This window comes from Opisthocomus hoazin, chromosome 2 (genome assembly GCF_030867145.1).
Source record: "Opisthocomus hoazin isolate bOpiHoa1 chromosome 2, bOpiHoa1.hap1, whole genome shotgun sequence".
In the NCBI taxonomy this organism is placed as follows: Eukaryota; Metazoa; Chordata; class Aves; order Opisthocomiformes; family Opisthocomidae; genus Opisthocomus; species Opisthocomus hoazin.
Genome location: NC_134415.1, coordinates 108346504 through 108373315, shown reverse-complemented (window position 1 = coordinate 108373315; position 26812 = coordinate 108346504). Strand labels below are relative to the sequence as shown.

The 26812-nt window shown below is 42.0% G+C and overlaps 1 protein-coding gene across 5 annotated transcripts in view; it reads left to right on the top strand.

Annotated features, from left to right (window-relative positions):
• The first annotated feature begins 238 nt into the window (after positions 1-238).
• ARHGEF10 (Rho guanine nucleotide exchange factor 10) overlaps positions 239-26812 on the top strand; it is a 117319-nt gene continuing 90745 nt past the window's right edge. For all 5 annotated transcript variants that reach the window (XM_075414718.1, XM_075414721.1, XM_075414720.1 and 2 more), the window contains exons 1-2: positions 239-320; positions 14510-14585. In XM_075414718.1, the coding sequence (XP_075270833.1) occupies positions 14549-14585 (37 nt within the window). In that variant the 5' untranslated portion in view covers positions 239-320; positions 14510-14548. The remainder of the gene's footprint in view (positions 321-14509; positions 14586-26812) is intronic.

The following is a 26812-nucleotide window of genomic DNA, read 5'->3' as shown; positions in this document are numbered from 1 at the left end:
GGGGGGGGGGGGCGGGGGAACCGGGGAGGGGACGGGCGGGACACGGCGACCGCCCGCCACCACCCTTCGCCCCGCCCCGCCGCGACCGGCAGGCGGCTGCGCCAACCGGGAGGCGGCGGCGCCTCGCTCTGCCCCAATGGCGGCGGGCGCTGCCCGAAAGGCCCGGCGGCGGGCGGGGCGGGAGGCGGTGGCGGGCCGGGCGCGGCGGTGGCGGGGCGGGCGGCTGCCCGGCGGCCGAGTGACGTGTCCGGGGAGCGGGGCAGCCGGCGGAGCCCTGGGGAGCGGAGGCGGGCGGTGCCTCGGAGTTCTCGGCGGAGGAGGTGGGTGTTCCCGCCGCGGCCGGCGGGGAGCCCCGGGGTCACGCCCCGGCGTTGGTCACGGAAAGTTTGGTCCGCGGAGGCTGAGCTCGGTGTGCGGCGGGGAGACGCCGCTCCCCGGCCGGGTGCTGTCGGCGGGTGCTGGGGGCCGTCAATAAGCGCCTTTACTCCCGTTCCCGAACTTCCAGCTCCGGGTCTCTGGCGGGGTTCCCCCCCCCCCCCCCGAGGTTTCCTCCGGGGATTCGGCTGGCGTGGGCGTCCCTGCGTGCCCCGGGGGCTGCCCGGCTCCCGCTTCCCTCGGCTTGCCGCCGGGTGCGGGCCAGGCTGCGGGAGAGCCGGGCTCCCGGAGACTGGAGAGTCTGTCCTTCCCCCTTCTTAAAAGCTGCCTTCGACACCAGCTTCGTGCCTGGCACCGGCAGTCGAATTGGCTTGCACGAGAACGGGGGGAAAATAATTTGGCACAGTAGCGACCGTCCATTTCTGTATTGATTTTTTTCTCCAAAGGAGATTTTAAAATTGCCATTGGTTTTTTTGTAATGGACGCTTTAGCTGTTGGAGGAGTTCGGTAGTTGCTTGTGGCGATCCCAGCCCACGTAGCTACTCCTGAAAGATGCCCCGTCCTTGCAGGGTAAGGCCAGAGCAGCCTTCAGAGTCTGCCCAGTCACTCACCTGGGCGAGCCAGCGAGCCTCGTCCCTAGGCAGTACCAGGTGCTTGGCAAGACAGCTGTCAACAGTTTGCCCTTAGCAACGGCTTGTTTTAAAGGCCTTTAGGTGGTGCTTGTATTTTTGACCGAAAAGATTTTATCCATCCTAAATTCTGTCCTCTTTCATTTAAGTATTTGTTCGGTCCTCCTTTTTTTCCCAGAGCTGCGAAGCTCTCGTGGCTTTTATCTTGTGCTAGCAGGTTTGAAGTTGTTTAATTGCAATGTAGAAAGTATCTTTTTTTTTTTTTCAGTTGTGCAATTTACTGTTACTGTGAAAAGGCATAGGTTTTTTTAGCATGAGTCAGGAAGTAAGAGAGATTGACTGTTTAAGAACTGTCTAATGCTGAGTAAATACAGTGAGGATAAACCAATGTAGTTTGTGATTATTATTATTGTAAAGAAAATAAATGTTTTCCCAGAGCCCTTACTCTGCTTAGTTAGTTTGTGACTATTGTTGTTCTAAAGAAAATAAATGTTTTCCCGAAGCCCTTACTCAGCTTAGTGAACTCCAGTGAGCAATCTGTTCTGCAGGAGTAATGAAGTATTACATTTTTTAAAATCTTCTGTTGACACTCAGGGGAGGCACGGATTTATTGCCTGAACATGGGACGTGTTGGGAGCCTACAACTGCAAGCCCATTATTCAGGCAGCGGTTCTGGCTGTTCAGCTGTTTTCTTCAGTGGGCCCTTCATTCTTTTCACTTGGGTGATCGGTTTGATCTTGATAATCTGGCTGACTCGCTTTGTTTAATGCATCTTGTCTCCTGTCCTCCCCAGGCTCGGTAGCCCAAGCGCTAGTTACATGTGTTTATCTGATTATGAACAGTAGTTCTTTAGATGGTACCCTGAAATCTGATATTTCTGAAGGTGTTACAGTGAGATTTCAAGATTTTTATAATGTAGTCTATGGATTTCTTAGCGTACCTGTGGCGTTGTATGTGAGACACGACCTGCTACGTGAGTGGCGATGGGCACTTTGTGATGGGATGGGCACCGGGGGTCCAGGGCATGGTGGGGCTTTTGTGGCTGGTACCCACAGGTGGATGGGGTGGGAGGAAGGATGCTTGAGGCACATGCTGTCTGCCAGCTCCCGCCGAGTGCAGGACCCGTTGGAATCTGATGGGTTTGGGCTTCGGGACTCCGTATGCCACGGGGTATGGAGAAGAGCCATAGTGCTCCATGAGAGGTGTGTGCAGGCTGGCATCGCAGCTCTGAAACCTGGAGACCAAATGTGCAAGTCCTGTGCTGTTGGCTTTGCCGGGTGAGCACAGCGACCTGCTGAAGAGGCCGTTGCTGCCCTCCATGCCCGTGCACAGGAGCTATGGTTACTCTCAGCACGTAGGATATGGTTTCGCTCATCAGTGGGCTGCAGCAGTCCTTTCCTGGAGTAGGGTACTGTGAAACAAGCTTTATCATTTACCAAGATTAACTTTAAAAATCCACAGTATTACATATTTAGTATTTAGATTTTCATTATTATTGTGATAGAAATTGAGCATCTGAGTACCTCAGTATCTTGTGTGTTTTTTTCCTTCTAGCGTACTAACTTCAGTGGAAGTGTGCTGACTTACACTGGGCTGAAATACTAAGTCTGAACACTTACTTTAGTCATATGTCAAATATAAAAAGTTCTGATAGTCTTAAACCTAGCATCTGTGTGTCTTTAAAATTTCCAGAATCCAAACTTTGTAAGGTGCAGCCTTAGTTTTTGAGTAGTCTGATTTTTTAAAGTTAGACATCGCAGCTTTTATTAAATGCATTTGGAGATTTTTAGTGTCTTTCAGTCTATTTAAGTTACTCTTTTTAATAGAGCTTTTTCTTTATTTCTTTGTTTTTTTGGTTTTCATTTTATATACATAAAACCTTGTACTGATTTTTTTTTTTTTGTCTTTTTGCCAGGACGCTACTACCTAACTGCTAGGAGGGAACTGTCTTATGTTTTCCATTTTTTTTTTTTACAATTGAGGGTATTTAGTCTCAGCGTTAATAAATTTGATATGAAGAAATCTCAGCACCAGAGGAGTTCTTAAGTTGATTCTGAGCCATTTAGGAGTCCTTCCATAGTTCATAAACATTTGAAGGAAGAGAACAAGCTGGTCTAAAACCTGAAGGACTATTGTTAAACTTCATAACTGTTAACAGAATTTAATGCAACTGGGAATAGGACATTACTCATTTGTAAAACAGGAAGACTATTAACTGCTTCTGTATAAAGTAGGAATTATTTTTAGAATGCTGTAGAAAATTTAGAAACTTCAGTCTATTTATGAAGAAGCCAGGAAACAAATTCTGCAATCCAAGGCGAGTAGTTTTGATTCAGACTTTCAGATTAAATATATGTTGTGCAGAGCTGCAGTCAATTTGTTCATGCTTCTATAATACTACACTGCTCTGAATTTTGTATGTGATATAGAAATGAGCAGTGTGTAGTACTTTTCTTCATCTTTGCATATGTGGGATAGTAATTTTCTTTTTTGCTTCTGTAAAGTGACTTCTGTTTCTTTAATTATGTCTTTCCATTTTACGGTTGTAGTTTAGAACTGTAGAAGGTATCTCATGGTGTAATTGTCTTAGACCTCTAAATGGCTTTTTGAGCTGCAAGTGCATTTCCATACTATCCTTGGATGCTTCTTGTGGAATATCTGTTGCAGCAGTTGTCCCATAGAGAAACTTCCTTTGGAGTTACAGTGTTAAATTAAATGCAGTTGTCGAGTGTGTCTTACTTTTTGAACATTTTGTGTGTTATAATGGGGCAATAAACAAGGCTTCATTGATAGTGGTATGAATTAGTTGTTAATTTTAAATATATTCTGCAACATGTGAGGGAGGCATTTTTTCATATTCAAGACCTCCTTTTGTTAAAATCGGCATTCGTTACAGATATTTTTTCCCACTCCTATTCATACAAAGTATTTGCTGTTGTTGTATCTGTTAGCGGAAAATTAGTATCGGTAAATTTGTTTCTGAATCCAGAAGTTGTTTAAAGAGTGGAAAAGCTGCAAGCCTAGATGCTTGGAAATTATCAGGGATTCATAAGCTGAAGCCTGAGAATTAGTTAGGGAGACTGCAGGCATGTTATGAGGCGGAGGCGCTCTTGATGATAGGGAGGAGAGGTGTGTGAGCAAGATAAACCAAAATTCTTATTATGGACACGTACAACTATGTCTTAATACTCTTTCTGTTTTCCAGTCTTTCTCAGTAATGTCACTGTGTGCATATGTGGTTTGCAGAGAGCGGAATCTCGGGACTCAAGGTGTGTTACATATCCGTGGAAGGAAACTGCTGCATTGTTAGCATTGTTTGAGATTTTAATCACTTGGACATTTCCTTACAGTAAAAAATCTGAGTTTTAGTTCCGCCAAAATCATAGAAGCATAGAATGGTTTGACCTTGTAGATCATCTCGTTCCAACCCCCCTGCCATGGGCAGGGACACCTTCCACTAGACCAGGTTGCTGAAAGCCCCATCCAACCTGGCCTTGAACACTGCCATGGAGGGGGCAGCCACAGCTTCTCTGGGCAACCTGTGCCAGCTCTTCACCACCCTCATCGTAAAGAATTTCTATTTTATTTCTAATCTAAATCTACCCTCTTTTAGTTTAAAGCCATTACCCATTGTCTTATCACTACATGCCCTTATAAAAAGTCCCTGTCCAGCTCTCTTGTAGGCCCCCTTTAAGTACTGGAAGACCGCGGTAAGGTCTCCCCGGAGCCTTCTCTTTTCCAGGCTGAACAGCCCCAACTCTCTCAGCCTGTCCGCATGGCAGAGGCGTTCCAGCCCTCGGACATTTTTTGTGGCCCTCCTCTGGACCCGCTACAGCAGCTCTATGTCTTTGCTGTGCTGAGGGCTCCCAAGCTGGACGCAGGACTCCAGGTAAATGCTTCAGATTAATTTTGAAACCAGGCACGTGTGAAAGTACAACTTGCTTTTAAGGGAATGATAACAAGTAAAGCTAAACAAGATTTGAAAAATATGTTTTCAAACTTGTGTGTTTAGATCAAAAACTTGATTCATATTTTATTCTGAATTGCCTGAATCAGCAAGACTGTGGGAAGTGATGCATAACTGCAGAACATTGATTCATGTCCTACATGTTTGCTGCTCAGTCAGGAAGCCTGAAGCTTAATATCAAATGCGTGGGTGAAGCAGTTAACCAGAGCAAAATAAATTGTTCTACTTATGTGGTGCTGAATAGGGGCATTATCTTGGGAAAATCTGTTTCAGTAACTTACTGTACTGTACAGTACTTGTTACTTGGGGCTGAACCATGAATACAAACCATTAGGATCCAAGCTCAAGGTCAGACATTCATCTGTTCTGTAGTGTCTTTGCTAGAAATGCTTTCAAAAAGATTGCAGAAATAATATGAATATTTTTTGTATTGAATTTCAAGAAGGGGAATAAACATCATTTCCTAATCTGTAAAATGGGATCGTAAGTTCTTGGGAAGCAAACAGCAATATCTAGGCCTGCTGCTGGGACCACAGTGAGTCTTGAGTTTATGTCTCTTGCCTTTGTATTTTTCACCATTTTAAAGCATTTGGTGTCGCATCCTCAGTGTTCTTTTAGATTTTTTTTACAAAATATTCAATGATGTTGCAAACCATGGACTGACTAATTTGAGTCTTAATAACTTCATTTTTGCACTATAGAAGCTGGAGAAGGAAGAGGTCTGCTCAATTTCCATATCAAGGAAGGAGTGGAGACCGCTGATGTTAGGACTAGAGGCAGAGCTTGCACTTCATGGGAAACTGCCTTCCATTTTACATATTTTGAAGATGGGGGCTGTTCCATGCAGGTGCTGGTACTGTTTTTCTTTCTTACTTCAGTTGATGTTTTAACATCTGCATTACCTGATATCTGATTTTTTTTTTTTTACACCAAAATATTATTCAAATAAATGAAGTGTGTTATTTTTCTAGTGCATGCAATATGATGCTAATTTATGATTAGAAATATATTTCCATATTTTACTCCAAATAGTTTTTTTAGAAACACAGGAATAAGAGTCTGTATTTATATTCTTAATAATTTTATTCATCAGGTGGAAGAAATTTGTTCATTTGGACACTTCTCTAGTGATCAGATGTGATTTCACTTTTCTGTAATGGGTTGTCCTTGATGAGAAATAGTGTGGTTACTTTTCCAAGGACAGTAGTACCGTAAAACTGAAGGTGTTTAGGAAGAGCGTCTCTGTCAGGACTAGGTTTGCAGAAAGTGATAGCAAATGAGTCTTCAGTTTGGTGTAGCATTTCACTTGTATCATTGGAAAGAGCTTCTGATGGAAATTTAATCAATTGTCATCAGCACCTTGAAAGACAACCTGTGCTTTGTGAAACTAGAACTCATGGATTTAATGCAGGTCTGATCAGGACTTTCTGCTTTTGGGGTGGATGTGCAGATTACGTACAATTGGAGAGGGGAAAAAGTGTTTTATTGGCTGTATCCATAACAACAAAATAGATTTGAGGAGAGGGTGTTCACCCTGTGACAAAAATACTGTATTTTACATGTGAGGTTGATCAGAATTACTGGAACAAGTTACTGTTTGGTGCTTTTTTGGTAAAAAAAATTATAAAGTCTCTGTATAATAATTCTAATTACATGTGTATTATAGTAATATGTATGCAACTAAGCTATACATAGGTTTACATGACAACTGAAGTGTTATGCAGCATGCAAGCATCTTTTCTGAATTAAAAAATAGATATCTTCCTGAGGGTGCTTCCAATTAAGGTAATGCTTGATCTCCAATATTGGAAGGGGCTATTTTGTATTAAATTTAAAAGAGTAAATTGCAGAAATAAGATTACTTTTCCAGAGAAAGTTGTTTGATTGCAGTCAAATTTAGAGCGTATTAACAAAAATGCTCTTAGTATTTATATATCTTTATTTTGCCTGTGTGTGCAATGTGGAAGACAATGGTCTTGAACCAGCACCACAGGCATCTAGTTTGTGTGGCACAAAACAGCAACAACAAAAAAATCAGTCCTGACTAAAAGTACGTGACGCCAGCTTTCACTTTTAGTTCTTCGGATGCTTGTGACTGTTATTGTACACTAGACCGCCAGAATGGCCTCCAGAACCCGGAGTGATTCTTTCTTTGGGTATTCAAACAGTTGCCAGCACAAAAGACAGGAGCAAGGGCTTATTCAATAAGTCAGGTGCCCTACGTGGATGTTTGGGAACCTGTTGCTTTCCTTGCTTTCAATAACTTTTTACCTGTACTCCCTCTCGTTCCTGAAATATTTGTAGGTCTCGGCTTTTCTGTCTGTAAATTAAATATAGTGCTACTGAGCTTCGTATAATCATATGTTCATGTTGGGTTCAGCAAGGTCTTTTCCAGAATGTCATTATGATGTGGGTGGATGTACTACTAGATGGGTGAAAAACTGGTGGGATGGTTTGGTTTAGAGGTGGCTAGCTGGTTATAACTTACCTGGAGGCTGGTGACCAGTGGAGTGTCCCAGCTGTCCGCCGTAAGACGTGTCCTGTTTAATGTTATGCATGACTTGGAAGGTGACCAGCCCTTGCTCCTGAAGTTCTCAGATGATGCCAGACTGGGGGAAGGGGTGCGGAGTAGATGTGCTTGAGATCAGGGCTGGTGTTCAGAAGGACCTGGGTGGGTTGGAGGAGCTGGCTGGCAGGAGCTTTGTGAATTTCAGCAAGGATGAAGGCAAGATTGTGCACGTGGAAAGTAAGAGCTCTTTCCAAGGGAAAGGTTCCCCTTTACTCAGCACTTGTCAGACCACACCTGGAGTATTGCATCCAGCTTTATGTCCACACCCAGCCCCAGTCCAAGAAAGATGTGGATAAACTGGAGCGAGTTCAGCACAAGGCGACCACAATGTCAAGGAGCACTGCCCTGGAGGAAAGGCTGAGGGAGCTGGCCTGGAGCAGAGATGCTTCATGGGGGCTTAATGGCAGCCTGCCCCGGCGTGCCATTGGGTTATCAAGAAGGTTACAGGACAACAGGTCATAAACGGAAGTAAGGGTGGTTCTAACTAGGTAGAAGGGCAATATTTTTCTCTAGGAGGATAACCAAGTAGGAAAACAGGTTGCCTAGCAAGGTTGTACAGCCTCTGTCTTTGGAGGTTTTCAGGATCCCAGTAGATAAAGCAGCCTGGTCTCACCTGACAGCTGACCTGGCTTTGAGCAGCAAGCTGGACTACATGACCTGCTAAGGTACCTGTCAGCCCGACCGAGTCTGTGAATCCGTGATTCTGTGTTTTGCTTCACAATAATAACCTGTCCGTAGAGGGGAAGAATATAAATATTAAATAATCCATAATGCTTTCTGCCTGCGTGGTGGATAGGACCCCTCAGACAAATCTGCAAATGCAGTCTTTGCTTTCTTCCTCTTTTACCCTCTTGCAGATGATGTACTGGGCAGGAATCTGCTCTAGGTGAAGAGATGTTGTAAATAATACCCTGTAAAAAGGAGGATGAGAATACCAATCTTCGGCCATGTTCTCAGGATGTCCCTGTAGATCGCTGCTTCTTCAGGGCTTGCTGCTGCATTGGTGTCTCGCTTTTAGCAGGATGCTGCTTGGTGTGAGAAAGGGTGGCAGAACAAGAGGTGAAGTAGCTTTTGGGGAGGTGGATTCTGCATACAGTCTGAGAAGTGTGCGTCTCTGTGGATCTGGCCTTGTTTACATTGCAGCTGGTAACAGAATTTCCCCTGATTTAACTGAGCCAGGAACTGGGCTTTCATATTAATTTTCTGCTTGAACCTGTGTGGTTCCTTATTGTTCCATTGCTTATGATTTAGGTAATTTTCTTTGATAAAATTAAGAATAAAACTAGTACAGGATAGAACTGTTAGCCGATAATAAAACACAAATATACATTAGAAGAAATAATGATCCAGTCTTGAGACAGCCTTCTGTGGTTTACAGCATGTGATGGTAAGCTATCATAATATAAATGCCTGCTTCACTCACACCCGCTGTAGTATAAAACCATCTCTTTTTTAAAAAAAGAAAAAGTCTGCAGTCTGTGTTTCTTAGGAGTACACTCATATGGAGAATAAAATGTGATATCGATTTTTATTTTTTCTGTGTAACAGAGCCATCTTGAGGTACTTAAAAGTATATTAGCATTCTTTCTTCTGTGTTCTTTTTTCTTCTTGCTTTTCTCTTTAGTCTCAAAAGATTCTATATATCAGATTTCAGCAAGATTTACTTGCCAGCAGGAGTTCTCTTTTTATAGGTGGAAGAAGACTCCGTTGGGCATTACACAGCAATATGCAGTAAGTGATGTGGACACAAGAGAATTTTAGACATTCATGGGCTTTGTCTTCACAGGGTTATTTTAATTTCATTTTTAGGCTTTCAGGCTTTCTCAGAAGTTGCTTTGCAGCTTGCCTGTACGAAGCTTTCTCTGTGAGTCACAGTTCCTTGGAAATCAATCTCCTTGTTTCATCTTCTGTTTTCTGTTAAAAAATGCTCACTGGCTTATTCTTTCTGCACCGTTAACAATGAAGAATCCTGATGTTGCTGCACTTGCAGTGTACGCTCCTTAAAGAGAAGGTATGTTGTCTTTACAGGCAGAAGGATTTACAGGGGTAAAGAAAGGGGAAACTGAGTCACAGAGAGGAACACAAACTTTCTGCTGTAGTCTTTGGACAAGTATAAAGGTGCTGTTGTTTTATTTGCTGAAACTGCCATTTGCCAGGAAATCAGAATTTCAGTCTCATGGATACCAGGCCAATGGCCTTAGTTGTAGAGGTGTTACTGCTCTAAGGTTGTAAGGTCTGCGGTGGGGCACTGTGGACTCCCACCTCCTTCCATACCACCTTTCGTGGTTGAAGGTGAGTGCTCTTGATGAAAAACGGGAAATAATGGAATAGAATATTTCAGCTGGAGGAGACCTACAAGAACTGTCTAGTCCAACTGCCTGACCGCTTCAGGGCTGACCAAAATTTAAAGCACGTTATTAAGGGCATTGTCCAAATGCCTCTTAAACACCAACAGGCTTGGGGCATTGACCACCTCTCTAGCAAGCCTGTTCCAGTGTTTGGCCACCCTCTTGGTAAAGAAATGCTCCATAATGTCAGGTCTGAACCTCCCCTGGTGCAGCTTTGAACCATTCCCACACGTGCTATCACTGGATCCCAGCGAGAAGAGATCAGCACCTCCCTCCTCAGGAAGCTGTAGAGAGCAGTAAGGTCACCCCTTGGCCTCCTTTTCTCCAAACTAGACAAGCCCAAAGTCCTCAGCCGCCCCTCATAGGACATGCCTTCCAGCCCTCTGGGAATAAGTGATGGGAGCTGTCCTTGGGCATCATTTCGCTCTCGGCCCATTCTCGTTTCTGGTGCAAGTGCCATTCGAGATCTGACTGCTTCCACAGTGCAGGACTTCTCTGCGTGAGAAACATCGCCCAGGAACATCTGATTTTGATGTGATATTAAATTTGCCTTTTCTTAAATATCGACTTAAAATTTAGAAATCATTATGGACTTAGTGAGGCCTAAATATATTGCAGTGTATTAAGGGATTTGAATTTTTTTCTTTTGAAATACGTGTGTTTAACATGGTTATTGATTTTTACAGGAAAACTGACAAAATTACTAGCCAAACTGCTGGAATAAAAGCATGCTGCGCTGCTATAAATTGTGGTTTTTTAACAGCAGTAGTCTCGTAAGCTCAGAATATTTTCTTTATATGGTAGATAGATTGGTTCAATAACTAATCTGTTATAAGCAGACAGTTAAACTGGGAACTTGGAAAGCTGTCTTTCCTCTTCCAGTCTGTAAATGTGAATAGGAGCTGCCGGTTGCTCCTAACAGTTTGGCAGGAAAGGACCAGGTGAAAACATCAGGAAGCAGACAGGGGAAGCGAGGGCCGGTCTTTTGGCCAGAGTGGGTCACCCGCCTTTCACGAAAGTGTCTGAGTGCTTCTTGGCCACTCTCCCAGCATCTGCTGTACGTTGGGTGCACATGGTAAATGTGGGGGAAGAGATGGAAAGGAGGCAATCTGTAGACCACCACCATGGTACACGCTGCCCACTGCTACCTCTTCACCCTCACCTGAAGGAAAGAAGGTGATGAGCACTGAGTCCGGTGAGCTGTCGGGCAGCTGGGAGGCAAGGGGAGGTCCTAGGCTTTGGAGTAAATTAAAGAGCTGTTTTCTGTCCCTGTGTTTCTGTGGTTGCTGTGGAGCCTGGAAGGGAGCAGTTTGAGTCATTAACCAGAGGTTATACTGTGTTTGAGAAATCACTTTGGGGGGGGGGAACAACTCCATATTTTGATAACCTTTGTGTCATATCTAGTACGTCAGGGCAGTTGTTCAGTTATTCAGATTTGTAATTTTATAATGCAATGCACATTAATAGCTCATGTGTTTTATGTTTAATAGGCTATTTTTTTTCCCCATTAGAACTTTTAAATACCTGTGAAATGGAATTTTGGTATTCTGTGTCTTGAAAGCACATAGTTGTTCAATGTCTTAAATAATTTTATGTTAAGCTAAAGAACACATGCTCAGTGGTCACGGTGTTGCATCTGGAATACAGTGTCAAGTGTGGGGCCCAATACAAGTGGGGGACTGGCAAACTGGAGCGAGCCCAGTGAAGGCTGCTGCCATGGCTGGTGGTGGGAACAGGTCAGGAGAGGCTGAGGGAACCAGGTCTGTGTCGTCGGAAGAAAGGACTGAGCGGGTTTGAACTGCAGTCCCCTGTTCCGTGAGGCGGGTTTGGAAAGAAGGCAGAGCCAGGCTTTTTTCAGAGGTGCGTGGCAGGAGAACGAGAGGCAATGGCCGCAAGCCGCTCCTGCTGCGGGGTAACTGCAGTTGGGCGTCAGGGATAAACTCTTCTTGGCGTGAGTGGTGAAGGACAGGAGCAGGCTGCCCTGGGACCGGGCGAGACCTCCACCTTTGGCGGGTTTCAGAACTTGGGTGGAAAAGGCCAAGAGCAACCTGATCTGATTTTGAAGACGCCGAACCTCGGTGTGTGAGAGAACATTCAGAGGTCCCTTTCAGCTTAGTTTGAGCTGTGATTTCTACAATAATTGCTTGAATGCACCGTATAGCTGTGTGGCATGTAACTCTGGTAGCAGCAGAATCAATGGGGAAACCACTTGAGCTACAAATGGAAGTTGTGCCGTGTGCTGCTAGCTGAATTGAATCATCTGACTTAGTCTTGATTTAAACATCTTCATCTGGAGTTAGTTCCCCTGCCTCTCAATAGAAAAGTGAAAAACTTATCTTTGAATTACGGTGCTGTTAGAGATCATTCCACAAACATGCCAGCCACTACATAAAATGGCAATTATTTTATTTTTATGTAGGCTGTTGTTGGAACTTACAATACACAGGCTGTCTTTGCTGCTGCAATGTTTTTCTCAGCATCTGAAAAGTAGAGAAAATTCTGTGGAACTTCAAGGTGAATTCAAGTGATGTGTAAGTCAACCCCTAAGGCATTCTTAAGTGAGAAAATGTATCTTTCTTCTTGTGAATAATGCACTGTTCAGATGGGAGCAAGCAGGTCAGTGGCTAGGACTCTTAACACTGGGTCTGTGTCCTTCTTCAACACAATTCTTGTGTAATTTGAAACATGTCACTGTGAGCTAGATCAAAACAAAAACAAGCTGAAAACTTCCATAGCTCAGTTTTGCATGTTAATTGTTAGTATTTGCTTGTGAGGAAGAAACTGATCTTTTAAATCATTGTTGAAGTTAACTTTCACAGGTGTTTAAAAACTCACATCATATGTTTAAATAAGAAAAAATATTCTGAAGGCCTTTTAGCCACTCTCCTAAAGAGGAATTTGGAAGAGGTACTGAGACTCACTTTCAGAGGTTTGCTGGTTATTGTGTGTTTCACACTTGAAAAATCTGTTTGCAAGTGATGATTCAACTTTAAAAACATAAACAGCCTTTTCTTCAAACTATAGTTTTCCCTCATTTTGGCTGACAATTTTGGCGTGGCAAGATGCATTCCAGACATTTGTAAACAGGAGCACGCCTTTGAGCTCTGCAGATAGATAGAAGTTTTAGAGAGGGGCTTTAGAAGGGACACAGTATAGTGAAGGCATGTAATGGAATATTTTGTGTGTTGTAGACGGATGTTGTATATGCGTATGAATCCTTTCTGAGCATTGGCTCTGAAGCTACTTTATTTTATCTGGGACTTGATTAAGAATTACCGAAGCTTACGACGATTTAAAAGGGAATTTTGTATGCTTAGGAAGTGCAAGTTGTTATGAATTATCTCATCATATGAGGATCTGGTGCTGCCAGGGTTGTTATCCTTCCTGGCACATCAGTCCCGGTGATTTGCCCTTGCATACCTGATGCCAGGGAGGTAAATTGCCTGGTACCGCCTATGGTTGGTTGGATCGTTTGCTGAGGCACTCCCTTCCATCCGCTGCCACCTCTTCTGTAAGTTCCAATTGATTTGACCTCTGTATCCTGATTCATTTTGTTTATTATTTCTCCACTGTGCCTTGAGTTTCACTATCTCCTTCAACTCGCTGTCTTCATACTTTGGCTATGGTGACTTTCCAAGGGCTTGAGATGTTTTGCCTGCTGTTGCAAGCAGAAATGGTAGCTTCTAGACATTAACAGCTATGGGCTGCTCAAGAGTAGGACAGAAAATTTAGCACTGGTGCTTCCACTCTCTTGTGGGGCTTTTGGAAACTTACTTTTCCTCCTCAGCCGTGTTCTGAAATCTCTCATTTTTATATGCTGTCTCTTGAGTTAGAGTGAAAATGGGTTTGCATTGCTTAGCACAACAGGTCCAGTTTGTCCTTCCAGATGGTACTGGAATATCACTACTGTTACGGGGAAGGAAGGAAAATTTCTGTTGCAGGTTCTGGGCTTTGCTCTCTCCCAGTGTGTATTCAGGAACAAAGTATGGAGATGCTTTGTAGGTTTATTCTTTTCCTTAAAACATGAGACCGATGGCATTTGAGAAAAGAGGGGGAAAGAGAAGGTGCTCAGGAGAGGCTACTCACTGGTACTTTGTTCTCCTCAGGAGAGGTGAAAGTAAAGGGACTCAAGTGGAGTTTTTAAGATTGCCAAAAAAAACACCAAACACTGTGTATAAAGTGTATAGTGAAAACTTGTGATTTCTGATTGCCAAATGGAGAAAAGCATCATTAAAACTGATGAGCTTCATAGAATTTTTCTCCCCCTCCCCTTCATCAAGGTTTTGAAACAGAATATATACTCCAAACAGGAACTGAAATAACATGTTTTAGTAATCTGCTCGTGATTGTCACAGTGGGAGCTGCAGAGTACCAAATAGTTTGAAAACTTCATCTTTCTTCAGCTGACTTACTGAGATCATTACAGGAATTGGCTCCAATACTGGGGGCTGTGTACATAAAAATTTGGACTAGATGTAGTTTGAAGCAAGAAGCCAGGCACATTTCCTCTCTTCCATAATGGTCTTAGCTAATAGATATGAGCTTGGCCAAATTGAAAAGGAGTGTCTCAGTGTTAGGAAATCATGTTCATGTACAAAACATGTTCCCTTCGTTTTTGCAGGGTTTTTCAGTCTGCTAAAGGCACGGTGGATACACTAGGATGGACACAGAGGAATTCCCTCCCCCACCACCAGAAGGTAATTGAAATTGTTTGGGGTTTAAAGCTAATTTTGTTGTAACAATTTGATTATATTTCCAAAAGTGTTTTTACCGCCCCAACACTCGCTTTCACCGTATCGCCTGAAAACTTGCTTCCAGTGGTATTTTGCTGAAACATGAGCTCCTGTCATCTACCCTGTCTAGTTCTTGGAACTTGCTTGCTGGTGTTGTGAGAGCAAGCCGGAAAGAAACCTGGGGAGCAATTGGTCCTTACAGTCCAAATCTGCAAATACGTGTTTTCTAAGGCAATGTTGTGTGGACTGTATCATCACACCTTCATCATGCGTTGGCAGGCTCAAATGCTCATGCATATGGTGCCCCGTACAGAAAAAACAAGTGAAGCCTGTGGCACAGGCAGGATATTTGGACCAGAGTCTCAAATGGCGGGACAGATATGGAGTCTGAATTGAGGGGACAGAGAGGGGTGAGTTGTTTTCTGTTAGGGCAAGTGCTGCTTTCACTAAGCACACGTAATCTGGGCAATGTCTGATGAGGACTGTAGCTGAAGGACCTTCTGATGCTGCAGTTCTCTAGCCAGTGTGCATTCCTATGGGAAGCAGAGGTGAAGCATGCTGAACCTCTGTGTGGTCGGAGCACAGAGATTTATGGAAGAGCAATATGTATTCTGGACTACAGAGCTGGTTCTGCAAAGTTAGCACTCGGTGCCCCAGGTCTGCTGTATACTGGTAGCTGTGTGGCCGCTTGTATAGCCCAGATTTCAGAGGGCATAAAAATAGGATGTACAAAGACACAGTGTCATTGCCTTCTGCGTTTGTTCTCTGTAACAGAATATGGCTTTTTTTTTTCCCCCTGTTTTCCTGTTTTAGTTCCTGTAAACACACCTTTGTGTAGTGCTTGGTATTCTGTATTTTAAGTCTTAAAAGAACTTGGCTTTTGGTAGTTGGATGCTGGGAGATTTCTTGGGAGAAGAATTATGTGCTTGTTCTGACCATCCCAAAGCAGAAGTTTATGGAGACCTATGGTTGAACCCAGTACAGCTGTTCTTCATTTTGGTAAAGTTGCTAGTACAGTTTGGGTAGAAAGTGACTTTCTCACAAATTTTTGGTCTGTCCCTCATATAGGACATTATTACTTACAGTATTATATACATCGATAGATGTATATAATAATGTATGTATATTAATAATATGCATTATTACTTATAGGACATTTTACGTATTGTTCACCCAGAACTTACACCTGTATGAAGCCATTTAATTATGAAAGAGTATTTATCTTAGTTTTGTGCAGCCGTAACTCTTTAGGAATTTGGGAATTACCATCCTACATCAAAACTGCTTTCTCTAACTTAGACACTGCCACAGACAGAGGTCTGTTACTAGATACTACCTAGGAAATTTGGAACGTGAAAGAAGCAGAAAGTTGTGAAATCAGCTTTTAATGGGTTAGGTTTCTGGCCAGCATTGTTGACAGTTTTATTAATGCTCTGAGGCATCGCTGAGGTTATTGTTGGCAAAAATACTTTTCCTGTCCTTGTCTTAATCCATGTGGTCAGGACCCTGAATTTAGCTGTGTGTTGTTTAGTGACAGTTACTGTGAAACTGTCTCTATTGGATAATCCATCTCCAAAGCAATGTAGTGCTGTGGAGGAAGAGTCATCCCTAAGGAATCAGTAGTTCCACTCAAGCAGGGACTTCCGTTTTTCAAAGACAGCTAATAATTGTGGCAACAGCTCCAACTTTGTGCAGCATGTCAACGTGTGGGATACTCTGACAAAAAATCAGGGTGACATTCCAGAATTCGGGTTCTTTCTCTGAGAAGCTCTTTGTGACGTGTAGAACTACGTGTATCACATCCTTATTTCCAGACATGTGACTCCTTAGTAGCCTGGGATTAGACTTATTTATTGAGATGCTGTTCCTACCTGATCTTGTGTCAATGGATGCTTTCCCTGTCATCTCAAAAAGCTTTGTTTGAAACTGTTGGAACTTGTGTGGTTTTTTGCTTTACAATTTCTAACTCTCTTAAAAAAGCATATTAAGAAAAGGAATTTCAGTGAAGATAAATTTTAATAATTACGCTAAAATACACTTTAGTTCACTTTCTAGATAATTCTCGTGAGCCATCTTGCAGGTGGAAAATAAGTGAGAATTTTAGGTCCAAGTAGAACTGCAAATATACATAACAATTAAAGGAAGGAAGCATAGGATTGTTTTGTAATGATTGAGGGTTTTTTGGTGTGTGTGTACCCTGGCCACCCATGGTGTCTGCTCAGAAGGGATGAGCAGCACCTGCCAGCGCCTTCAGACAGTGGGCGCATGGGTGGGTTACTGTGGCTCGTAGTGAGGATAAGGCTCCCGCTGGGTGCGGGATCCTTTGATAAATCATAAAAAAAATTTTTTTAGCTTTTGCATAATGATTCTAAAATCCTGAACTGAGGCCACAGATTAAATAACTTGCTTTTTTTTTTTTTAATGTTCTTGTGACATCATGGGAATTTTTTCTCTTGCCTGTTTGTTGTCCTGACAAATCTAGCTATAGTGTTGAAAGTCACATGAGTTGCTTTCCATTTACAGGTGTATACCTTGCACTACAAATCTCAGTTTTAGTCTTGTCAAGTAGGTTTGCTATGGTTTTGACAAATAACAGTCACAAATTTATTTGTGTCAATCCTAACATATACAAAGGCAAAAAATAATGGTAAACCTTAATCTTTGCCATGGGGATGTGTTGAGAATGTATGTGAAAGCTATGTGATTAAAGTCATATTAAATAATGTGTTTTCATTAGCAATAACCGTCTGAATCTCTAGCTTGTTGAAGTTAAGGTACAGCTGAGGTCTGTAGTATAGCAGCTTCTGCTGCTTCTTGATAGGGAAAAACTACATGCAACAAAAGAAAGGAAGATAACATGTTTTACCTATATTTCATTTATTATGCTTATGCAATGTATCTGCTCATAGCTGTTTGGACATGCCATTCATGCGTTGTTAATTAGGCAGTGACAAGTCTGTGCTAGTTAATTCCCTTACCCCAGAGCAAATTCAGGTAAGAGGAACTTTAGAAAAATTAATGCCTGTTTACTCTCTCTTCTAGACTGCTTTAAAAAGAGATTCTTCTTCTAGGCATGATTAAAAATTCCCTAGTATTTTTCTCTGTGTATTTTGAATGAATGTATGTGTTAGCAGCCAGGGAGCTGTTGGAGGGGGGGTAGGTGTGAAGGCTTCCTTGGCTAAGAGCATAATCCAAAAAACTGCTTCCAGAATTGACACTTGATGATAGTACTAGCTCGTGTTCTCTTCTTTAGTGTGTCTGTGTATATGAATTTATGCACAAAGTACTGGTGTTAAGATCCCGTAGATAAAAAATTTCCATGGCTATTTTGTGAAACAAAATAGAGGATGACTCTTGCTCTCTGTATCAACAAAAAAAAAAAATCATTTTTCAAAAGCTAGATGAAAATGGCAAATTTTATCATGGCTGTAAGTTATAATTATGTTTTTAATTGGTTGCTGTAATGGAGTGTTCTTAACCAAGCCCATTTAAACATGAAAAGGATCTGCTGCGGACTGCAGGCTATGCAAAGAGGAATGAGAAAGCTGGTAATTCTGAGAATCAGGATTCACATTGTGCTCCTCCTGTAGAGAAGTCATCTTCACACTGGCCAGCTGGGGCTGAAAGCTGGACATTTAGTGCTGGGATGGTGTTTAGGTGGGATGGCCCGCGCTTCTGCTGTTACTGCTTTGTTAGGAGATGTGGTCTCTGGCTGGTTTTCATTTCTTTACTTCAAAAACATCTTGTGATGTTTCGAAGTGGAAGTCCTTTTCTTCAAGTGAGGACTTCAGAGATGTTTATCGGGGCCTGTTTGGAAAGGCAAACCAGCTTTGTGTGCTCAGCAGGATGGCTACCTGACAAACACCTACTTGCCCAAGGCAGCAGGGGTGGGGGATGTACTCTGTGTCAGACAGGCTTCTGGTTTTGCATTTCCATCTCGGAATATGTCTCTTTCTTGCTAGTTCTGGTACATGACACTATATCTCATGATTTCTCTGTGAAAACCATTAGAAAACGTTGGGTGTATTTCCTCATACGGAGTATACTTGCCAACAATTCATCCCAGTTGTCCTATGCCAAGTTACCTTTTACAACAACTGTAAGACCTAAAATAAGCTTTAAGCTCTGTTTTTATAATTAATGGAGTCTATCGAGGTAGGTTAGTACATAGCACTGAGATTTGGAGTGTGGCTGCATCACAATACAGTTCTTGAATCGTGAACAGATGGTGTATTTCCTGTTCATGGAAAATTAATGTTTACGTTAAAATTTTAAAGTCAAATACTGAAATTTCAGTGTTCGTACAAGGATATTTTGAGAAAGAATTTGATAGCATAGTCTTCATGTTACTGCCAAAAACTTTGTTTACCTGAGAGAGAATCACTTGTAGCTCTTCTTCATTTGGGAAGCGTGAGGTGCCCTTAAGGACCAGGTGTAGTGAAGAGCTGGATGTTCAATCGCCACACCACTGTCCCCAGTACTGTGGGTAAAGCTAGGTGAGAAACCTTGTTCTGCTGAAGTTTGGGACTTAAGATGTTCTTCAGTGGGATGAAATTTGTTTGATTTTTTTTTTTAACTGAAAACAGACTAAAGATACCTCCTAGACGCTGGTTGTAAAAGTGTTTTGTATACCTTTTTGTACAAATGGTCAGCTCTCTAGGGCTATGAGTGTGAGATTGCTTTGCTCCTGACATGGACAGACATAGAGCAAGGAGGCCAAGGACTTAAATCTGGATATCCTGTATGTGATCGAGTGCTGTGATTGTGTCTTTCTGTGGTTATTTTTTGCCGGAACACTAAAACAGTTGTAGTTCCTCTGTCCCTGAGGAGGAAGTCTGGGTTGAGTCTGCAGGTGAGAGTGAAGTAGGAATAACTGTACTCTCATGAAAGCTGCCATTGGGGTGACTTTACATATTCTAACAAAAACTCCAAAACTTAGAAGAATTTTTTGTTAATCCTACTAGGGAGCTGCTGGATGGCTGTGGTGTTTTCGCTGTAGAGATGGCTGTGTTTCTCTGCTGGGGAAACTGCTTTTTATTTTGTGCGCTATATGGATTTCTTTCAGATAATTTAGTTACCTTTTGTGCTGTTTATTGAATTATGTCATGGTTTATGTGGGTTTTAACTATTTTAAAAAGCTAATTTTGTGACTGAGACAAGAGGCAGTTAAATTGGGGCTTTTATAATGCTGACAAGAAAAGCATTGGTATATTTTACAATTTGGTTTATGGAAGTGAAGAACACTGGAGGGACATAAGCTTGTATTTCGGACTAAAGTAAAATAAAAAGATGTTTTTTACTATAATTGGGGGATCGAAATAAGAACACTGCTTAAATTAAACTGCAGCTATAAAGGGAGTTGGTCTTGGGCTAAACTGCATTGTTTGTTAGATATCTATTTTCAGCATGCAGACAGTTACAAATGATGGTAAAAGGGATGCCAAGATTTCAGAAGAATGAGAACAGAATATGAATTGTAGTTCTGAATGGTCCCTTGTTTTTGAAGCTGGCAATAGCTTGCTGGTGTCTGACATCCCATCTGTAACAGAACAATTTATTTATTTCTGAAGATCACATTTCTCTCCGTAAATAAAGGAAAATGCATTGTTTTAAGGTAAGGATCAATTATTTTGTGTGACAGTTCAGACAAGCTGTGTAACAAAGAGTAACAAGAAAATTCCCATTGCAAGAATGCAGCTATGGAGTCACATGTCACTCCTAATTATGTTTTTTTTCTTCTAGCCAAGTGTGTGTGAGCACAGGGATAAACGAAGAAATATTAAGAAAATAAATAGATCAATTAAAAACTTATTTCTGTTTTTACCTACGAAGAAAAGAGTTTACATAGATGTAATTGTATCTTATTTTGTTTTGAAGTAATCCAGTAAAATCTTTGCTAGATGTTTATAATGTGTTAAATGATCGAATGTGATTCACTGTCATAGATTTCCAAGAGGTTGATTTAATCATTTCGATAGTATTTGATGTTTTCTTTCTGAGTAATAAGTTATAATTGTTTTTTCTTATTTGTTCAGCTGCTCTGTAAGGTGACTTTCCTACTGGACTTCACTTGCTAGCTGTGTGCAGGGACAAGGCTCAGAGACGTTGATTGAAAAGAGCAATTGATGAGATAAAGGGCTTCCAAGGGATGACAGCAAAACTTTATCTTTTGTCTGAGGTAACTGGTATTGTTTGCCTAAAAGACAAACAAATTGTGCAGGAATTTGTACTGATTTTTAGGTATTCTTGCAATGAATGTTTGTCTATGCTAGGTTCTGAATTTTTAATTTCAAATATACAAGGACAGGTGTGCATTACTTTTTTTCTTGCTTCTTTTGCCCTTTTAGGACTTGTATCTAGCATTAACTGGCCCAGATAAATTGCTGGCAAATAACTGAGTGATTTTTTTGTTTGTTTATTTGTTTGTTGTTTTTTTTTTTAGTTCCATTTCACTGATCCCAGTACATATTCACTAACTGTACCTAAAGCCTCTGTAATGATTCTACTCTGGAGTTTACAGAGATCAACTTTTTTATACATTGTTATAATTCTTATATCTTGTCCATGAGCATGGGTAAAAACTTGTTTGCATTATAAGTTAAAGTGTCTGAGTTACTGAGGGATTATGAAGTTATTATAAAGTGTCTGAGTTACTGAATGAAACGTTTATTAGGTGCTGCTTGCTTTTGCTGCAGAGAGGAGCTGAAACTGTGCCTAGCAATCTCAGGAAAACATACTTGATAAACATTTCTGGAGGAAAACCCCTCCAACCCCCTGTATAGATTTTATTTTTTCTTCCTCATTGAACTAATTTTTCTGGGAAATGTGACCTTGTAATAATTTCATTAAAATGAATACAGAAGGTCATTTAGTCTGTCAGAGAAAGGTTGCTGCAGGAATACATCTCATTGTTAAATGGCCTGTTGTTAAGCTCGATAACTTTGGTTAGGTGAAAGCAAGACAGTTGCTTAATTATTTTTTTTTTTATGCTGGTACAGGTTTCTCTGTGGGCTGGAAGAGGGACATGTGTGCTCCTGTGCCCTGGGGATGCCCACACTGATGGGTGACTTCCTGGTACCTGTATTTCCCAGTTCTGCATGTCGCAGGGAGAGAGAAAGGGAAATTTGGGTGCTGATGCAAAAAGTTGCCCTGGGAGTAGTGAATTGGTTCAGTGTAACGTGTTTGGAGGTTCTTAGCAGTTGCCTGTATTGCAAAGGGAAATGGAAATAAAATTAACTTCAGCTGAGATTGCTCTTTCTCACTTGCATATCTGATGGTGGCCCACTCACGTTTGCACATGAAGAACACTTGCCAGCGAAATGCTGAAGACAGCTTTTCATGTCGGAAGAAATTCCTTCCACGTGGGCTGGCTGAAGCTTTGAATCGTGAAGTTTGGTTATGGCGTTGTTGTCGGCCCGTGTTGGGGCCGAGGCACGGCTTTCTCTCCCCTCCATGGCTAGTGAAAGGAGGTGATGAGAAGGACTCTGAGGCTGAGGGACTGAAAGGTCCCAAGGAAGCACCATCGTTGCCCAGCTCAAGCCAGTCTCCACTGAGGTGACAGGATTTCTGGTAGAAGCTGTGTTAAAAGCGTGTTATAAAACAGGATTTCTGTTTTTGTGAGTTTGCTTGAATTCCACAAGTATACTTTGAGCTAGAACAGAACTTTAGTATGTTAGGGCAAAGATGAGCAAGACGCATTAAAATAGTAATTTAAAAAAATGCCAAGAAAGGAGATGCTATAAAACTTCCTCCCCATTAGCTGCTGGCGTAATGGATTTGTTAAACTTTGCATATATTAAACTTTGTTTACAGTTGAGTCTATCTGTATAGTGCTTGTTAGGCTGGGTGAAGGGGTAACAACAGAAATGAGAGGGTGAGAAGCCAGCTGAAATCCTAAATATTTACAGTATTTTCCTGGATTTACAGGACATAACCATTCTGTTCTAGTCTATAATTTTTTCTGTCGTAAAATATGCTGTAAGTTGCTGTAAAAGTTGATTTCTAGATTGTTTCTTTGCTCAGAATACACTGAGGTGAAAACACAAATAGTTAAATCTAAGTTATTTTTAAGCCTGTGAACAGGTTGCGTGGAGTGCTCTGGGAGCGTTAGGCGCAGTTATCTTTGGGAAAAAGGAACCCGTGGCAGTGTGTCCAAAAAGACAAATCAACCCCCGAAGCGGGAAGCCGCGTGCATCTTCCAAGCCCCGCCTGGGCTGTTCCCATGGGAGGAGGCCCAGCGCGTGGACTCCTCCGATGTCGATAAGGAAGTCGGGTGCATGTAGGCGTTCAGAGTGCTGCTTTTGGGAGTGCCAGCAACTGCTGCAGTTCTGACACTATAGTAGAATCACAGAATGCTTTGGGTTGGAAGGGACCTTTAGAGGTCACCTAGCTCAACCCCCCTGCAGTGAGCAGGGACATCTTCAACCAGACCACGTTGCTCAGAGCCCCATCCAACCTGACCTTGAATGTTTCCATGGATGGGGCCTCCACTACCTCTCTGGGCAACCTGTTCTGGTGTTTCACCACCCTCATTGTAAAAAGTTTCTTCCTTGTATCCAGTCTAGATCTACCCTCCCTTAGTTTAGAACCATTACTCCTTATCTTGTCACAATAGGCCTTGCTAAAAAGATTTTTCCGCATCTTTCCTATAGGCCTCCTTCAGGTACTGGAAGGCTGCTATAAGGTCTCCCCATGGCCTTCTCTTCTCCAGGCTGAAGAGGTGTTGCATCCCTCGGATCATCTTTGTGGCCCTCCTCTGGACCCCTTCCAACAGGTCCAATGGTTGGCCTTCTGGGCTGCGAGCGCGCATTGGTGGCTCGTGTCCAGCTTGCTAGGTAAGGGCTGTTCAGCCTGGACCAATGACCCAGAATTTAGGCATCCTTTTGCCTAGGTCACCTGAGGCTTTGTCTGGGAAGTATGGACTGCTGCTGGCAAGGTAGAGAAAGAGACATTATCCAAAAATGAAGTCAAATCCCTTGCTACTTCATATCCAGAATGTATCAGCCTGTTAGAAGGATATTGCTAGACATGATCCAAGACCTAGGATACTTAAGCTTTTACTATGGGTGGGTTTCATATCTTTTTAGTATGGTGTTCAGTTTATGTATCCAAACTGTGTGTTTTCTTGCTGTAGAAGTGGGATCTCATGCTCACTCTTTTAGGCCTCCAGGGTCTCTTTCTGCTTCACGGGACTCTCAATTACTCTTAAAATCCTTTCAGTTCAAGGTATTGTCAGGTGATACATGTTGCTAATTAGAATTAAAGAGACTCTGTTAGAGAAGTGCATGTTTGTCAAATTATTAAACAGTAATTGCTTCAAGGTAAAAAGTAATTATTTGGAAAACTAGATATTAATAGATGATATCTACTATAAAAAAATGCGAAGAAATAAAGAACAAGCCAGACTGCTCTCACTGGTGGCAATTTTCTTAAAAATGGTTTTCTCACAAGTACATCAACTACGTGGTCAGAACTGCATTTCCTAGAAAATTTTGCTTTTCCTTTTTTCTTCACGTGACCCTTGTATCCTATTGTTAGCCAGCATGCTCCATCCCTGCACTGCCAGGGCTGGATACTTCATTCTCCTGATGCCTTTGTAGTCCTGTGGCTGTTTGATTTCTGTTTCATTAAAGCTCTCTGGTTTTCTCATTCCCTCTATGGGCTGTCCATCCGGCAGCATGTTGTAGGCGAGTTCAGCCGTTCGTATGAACAGGACCTGGGTCTGAGCTCGGCTGCGCGGCCATCGTCAGCATCAGCACCTACCTCTGCCAACAGACATGTCAGCAAGGTAGCTTTTTTGTTTGGACTGCTATACCTCCTGTTAGGTGCCTGGTGGTATTTATACTAATTCAGACTGGTAACCTTGGTACGATTAAGTGTGAAGTGCACTGATACTCCTCTAATACTGGTGGAAAGCTAATATCCTCTAATATGGATAGGTGTTTTTCAGTGTGGGTAGGGGTCTATCCTGTATTTATGCAGATTTCCAAATAATGGCTGTACATTCCTAACAGCGTCTCCTTTTAGGGACATCCCTTGCTGCACATCGGCAACGTTTCTTGGTGAAATTTTAATGGAAGAGTGTGCTAATATGGTGCTGAGGTAGAACAAGACCTGCTCGTCCAGGGCCCAGGCTCGGTCTGCGTTTCTGGCTGCAGCAGGCAATATCAGCGTGCCGAGTGTGAAGGCAGTTAAAGTAAATAGTCACAAAATGCTGATTTTACGTAGCAGCTGTTCTGATGATACTGTAGCCAGCACTGAAAAGCATCTTGTGGACTTACAAAGGAGTACAGGTCTTGCTGCTGCTGCACTCTGGACAGCCTAGTTCATGTCTGGTGTTTTTACTTTAGACTTTTGATTTTTATGGAGCTCGATTCTTTTAATTTTTGCTGACTTTAAGCTTAATTTTAGCAGTGTGAGTAGTTTGTAAGGTTTAATGTTTTAGGTACTTGTAAATCGTTCCTAACATCCACAAATCTGGGCTTTATTTCAGGAAATGAGATTCTTTAGTATTCAGCATGCTGTTGTTAGCAGTCTCTCTCTGAAACTTGAGCAGGCAGATTCATCATTCTTTTGACTTCAGTTTTGAGTTTGTTTTTTATCCAGAAGAATAGTATCTGTTGTGCATGCTTGACAACATAATTAGCATGTATTATGTGTGTTTATGAATTACTAAAGAGACATTTTTACTTATTTCTTTGTTGTTTATTTGCAGTGAGAGCCTGTTAATTCATGTGGTTTTGCTTTTGTTTCCATCATTGGAAGCACTTTTTGTGTGAATGTGTACTGTTTAGCTTTGTTGGGGGTTTTTTGCAACAGTTTTCCGCAGGGACTTGTGGTCATGCTTTGACTGCGCGCAGGAGCTGGGTGCAGTTAGCAGCGTGCCTGTACCGCCGGGACCTGGGTCTCCTGCAGCGCCAGCTTAGCACAACTGTGAGTGAAAGGGGATGAAATTCCTTGGCTCCGATCTGCTTCCCGTGGGAAGGAGTGCTTACCCCTGTGTTTTCGCATACACAGTTTTGCTTTAGACTTCTCTCTCCCCCAGCGAAATAGGCACTTTCCACCTGTGTGACCGTACGTGGAGCTGATGTACGGGTGCCAGGGGTGTGCTGGCAAATGCCATGGTGTGGCTTGGGAGTGTGGGTGAAGGGCAGGGTTTGCAGGAGCACGTGCTCTTAAATCCCCCCCCCAACCCTCCAATTAAAAAAAGTAATGTGTTGGAAGAAAACTGACTATTAGAGGGGGAAAGGGAAAAACAATTTTCCCTTCTGAGAATATGCATATTTACCATGTCCTGCAGTCTTTAGAAAATTCTTTATTAATGGAGTCTTTCAAATATAATAGATAAATTTCCTCTTTTTGTTCCATATTCCATGCTAACTGTAATAAAAAAAAAAAAAAAAAAAGGCTACAACTGATTGAAAGAATGACATTCCTGATTATATAGAAGCCTGACTTTGGTTTCTAAAGATGTTTTTCAAACCTTAAAACATAACACAGAATATTCATATTTCCTCATGGTAGCATGCCTATTTATGTCCAGGGCTTCCTGGTTTGTTGTTACCGTGCTCCAGAGTGCTGAACTGTTCCTGCTTGGAGTTCTGTTTCTTTCTTCCTTTATCATGGTTTTCCATGGAATAAACTCAGCTGACTACTTCAGAATCATCTCCGATTTACACGATTGCACGGGAGGACAGAGTATTGGGGTGCTTTTTTTCCCTGTCTGTTTGCACTGTATTTAAAGTGCACTGGATAGTAAGTACAAAGCTATTTTGTCTTACTTCTGTATCTCAAAAAAGAACTGTTGAAAACTATTAACGAAGCTTCACTAGCTTAATCTCGGCTTTAAAATTAATGTCACTTCTAAACTTGTAACTCTTGAGCTGTATTGCATGGAACTATATATAGTTTAATGGAAATGAGTGGGAAAGCAGATGCTGCCAAGAATGCTTTGCAATTGGCAGAGAAACCAAAAATTGTTTAAATTTGCTTATGCCCCAGCAGGTCTCTGTATACACAGCCTAAGTTGGCTTGTTTTTGAAGTAAGCTAAAGAAAGTCATTTCACCAAATAACATACTACTGAAAGAAGTCATAAATCTGTGTTTTGCTAACAATTAGGAGAGTATATATTCCTTTTTCTAATCCTAAATTTGCACTTTCACACTTACTTTAACTTGAAGGCATTTTTTCT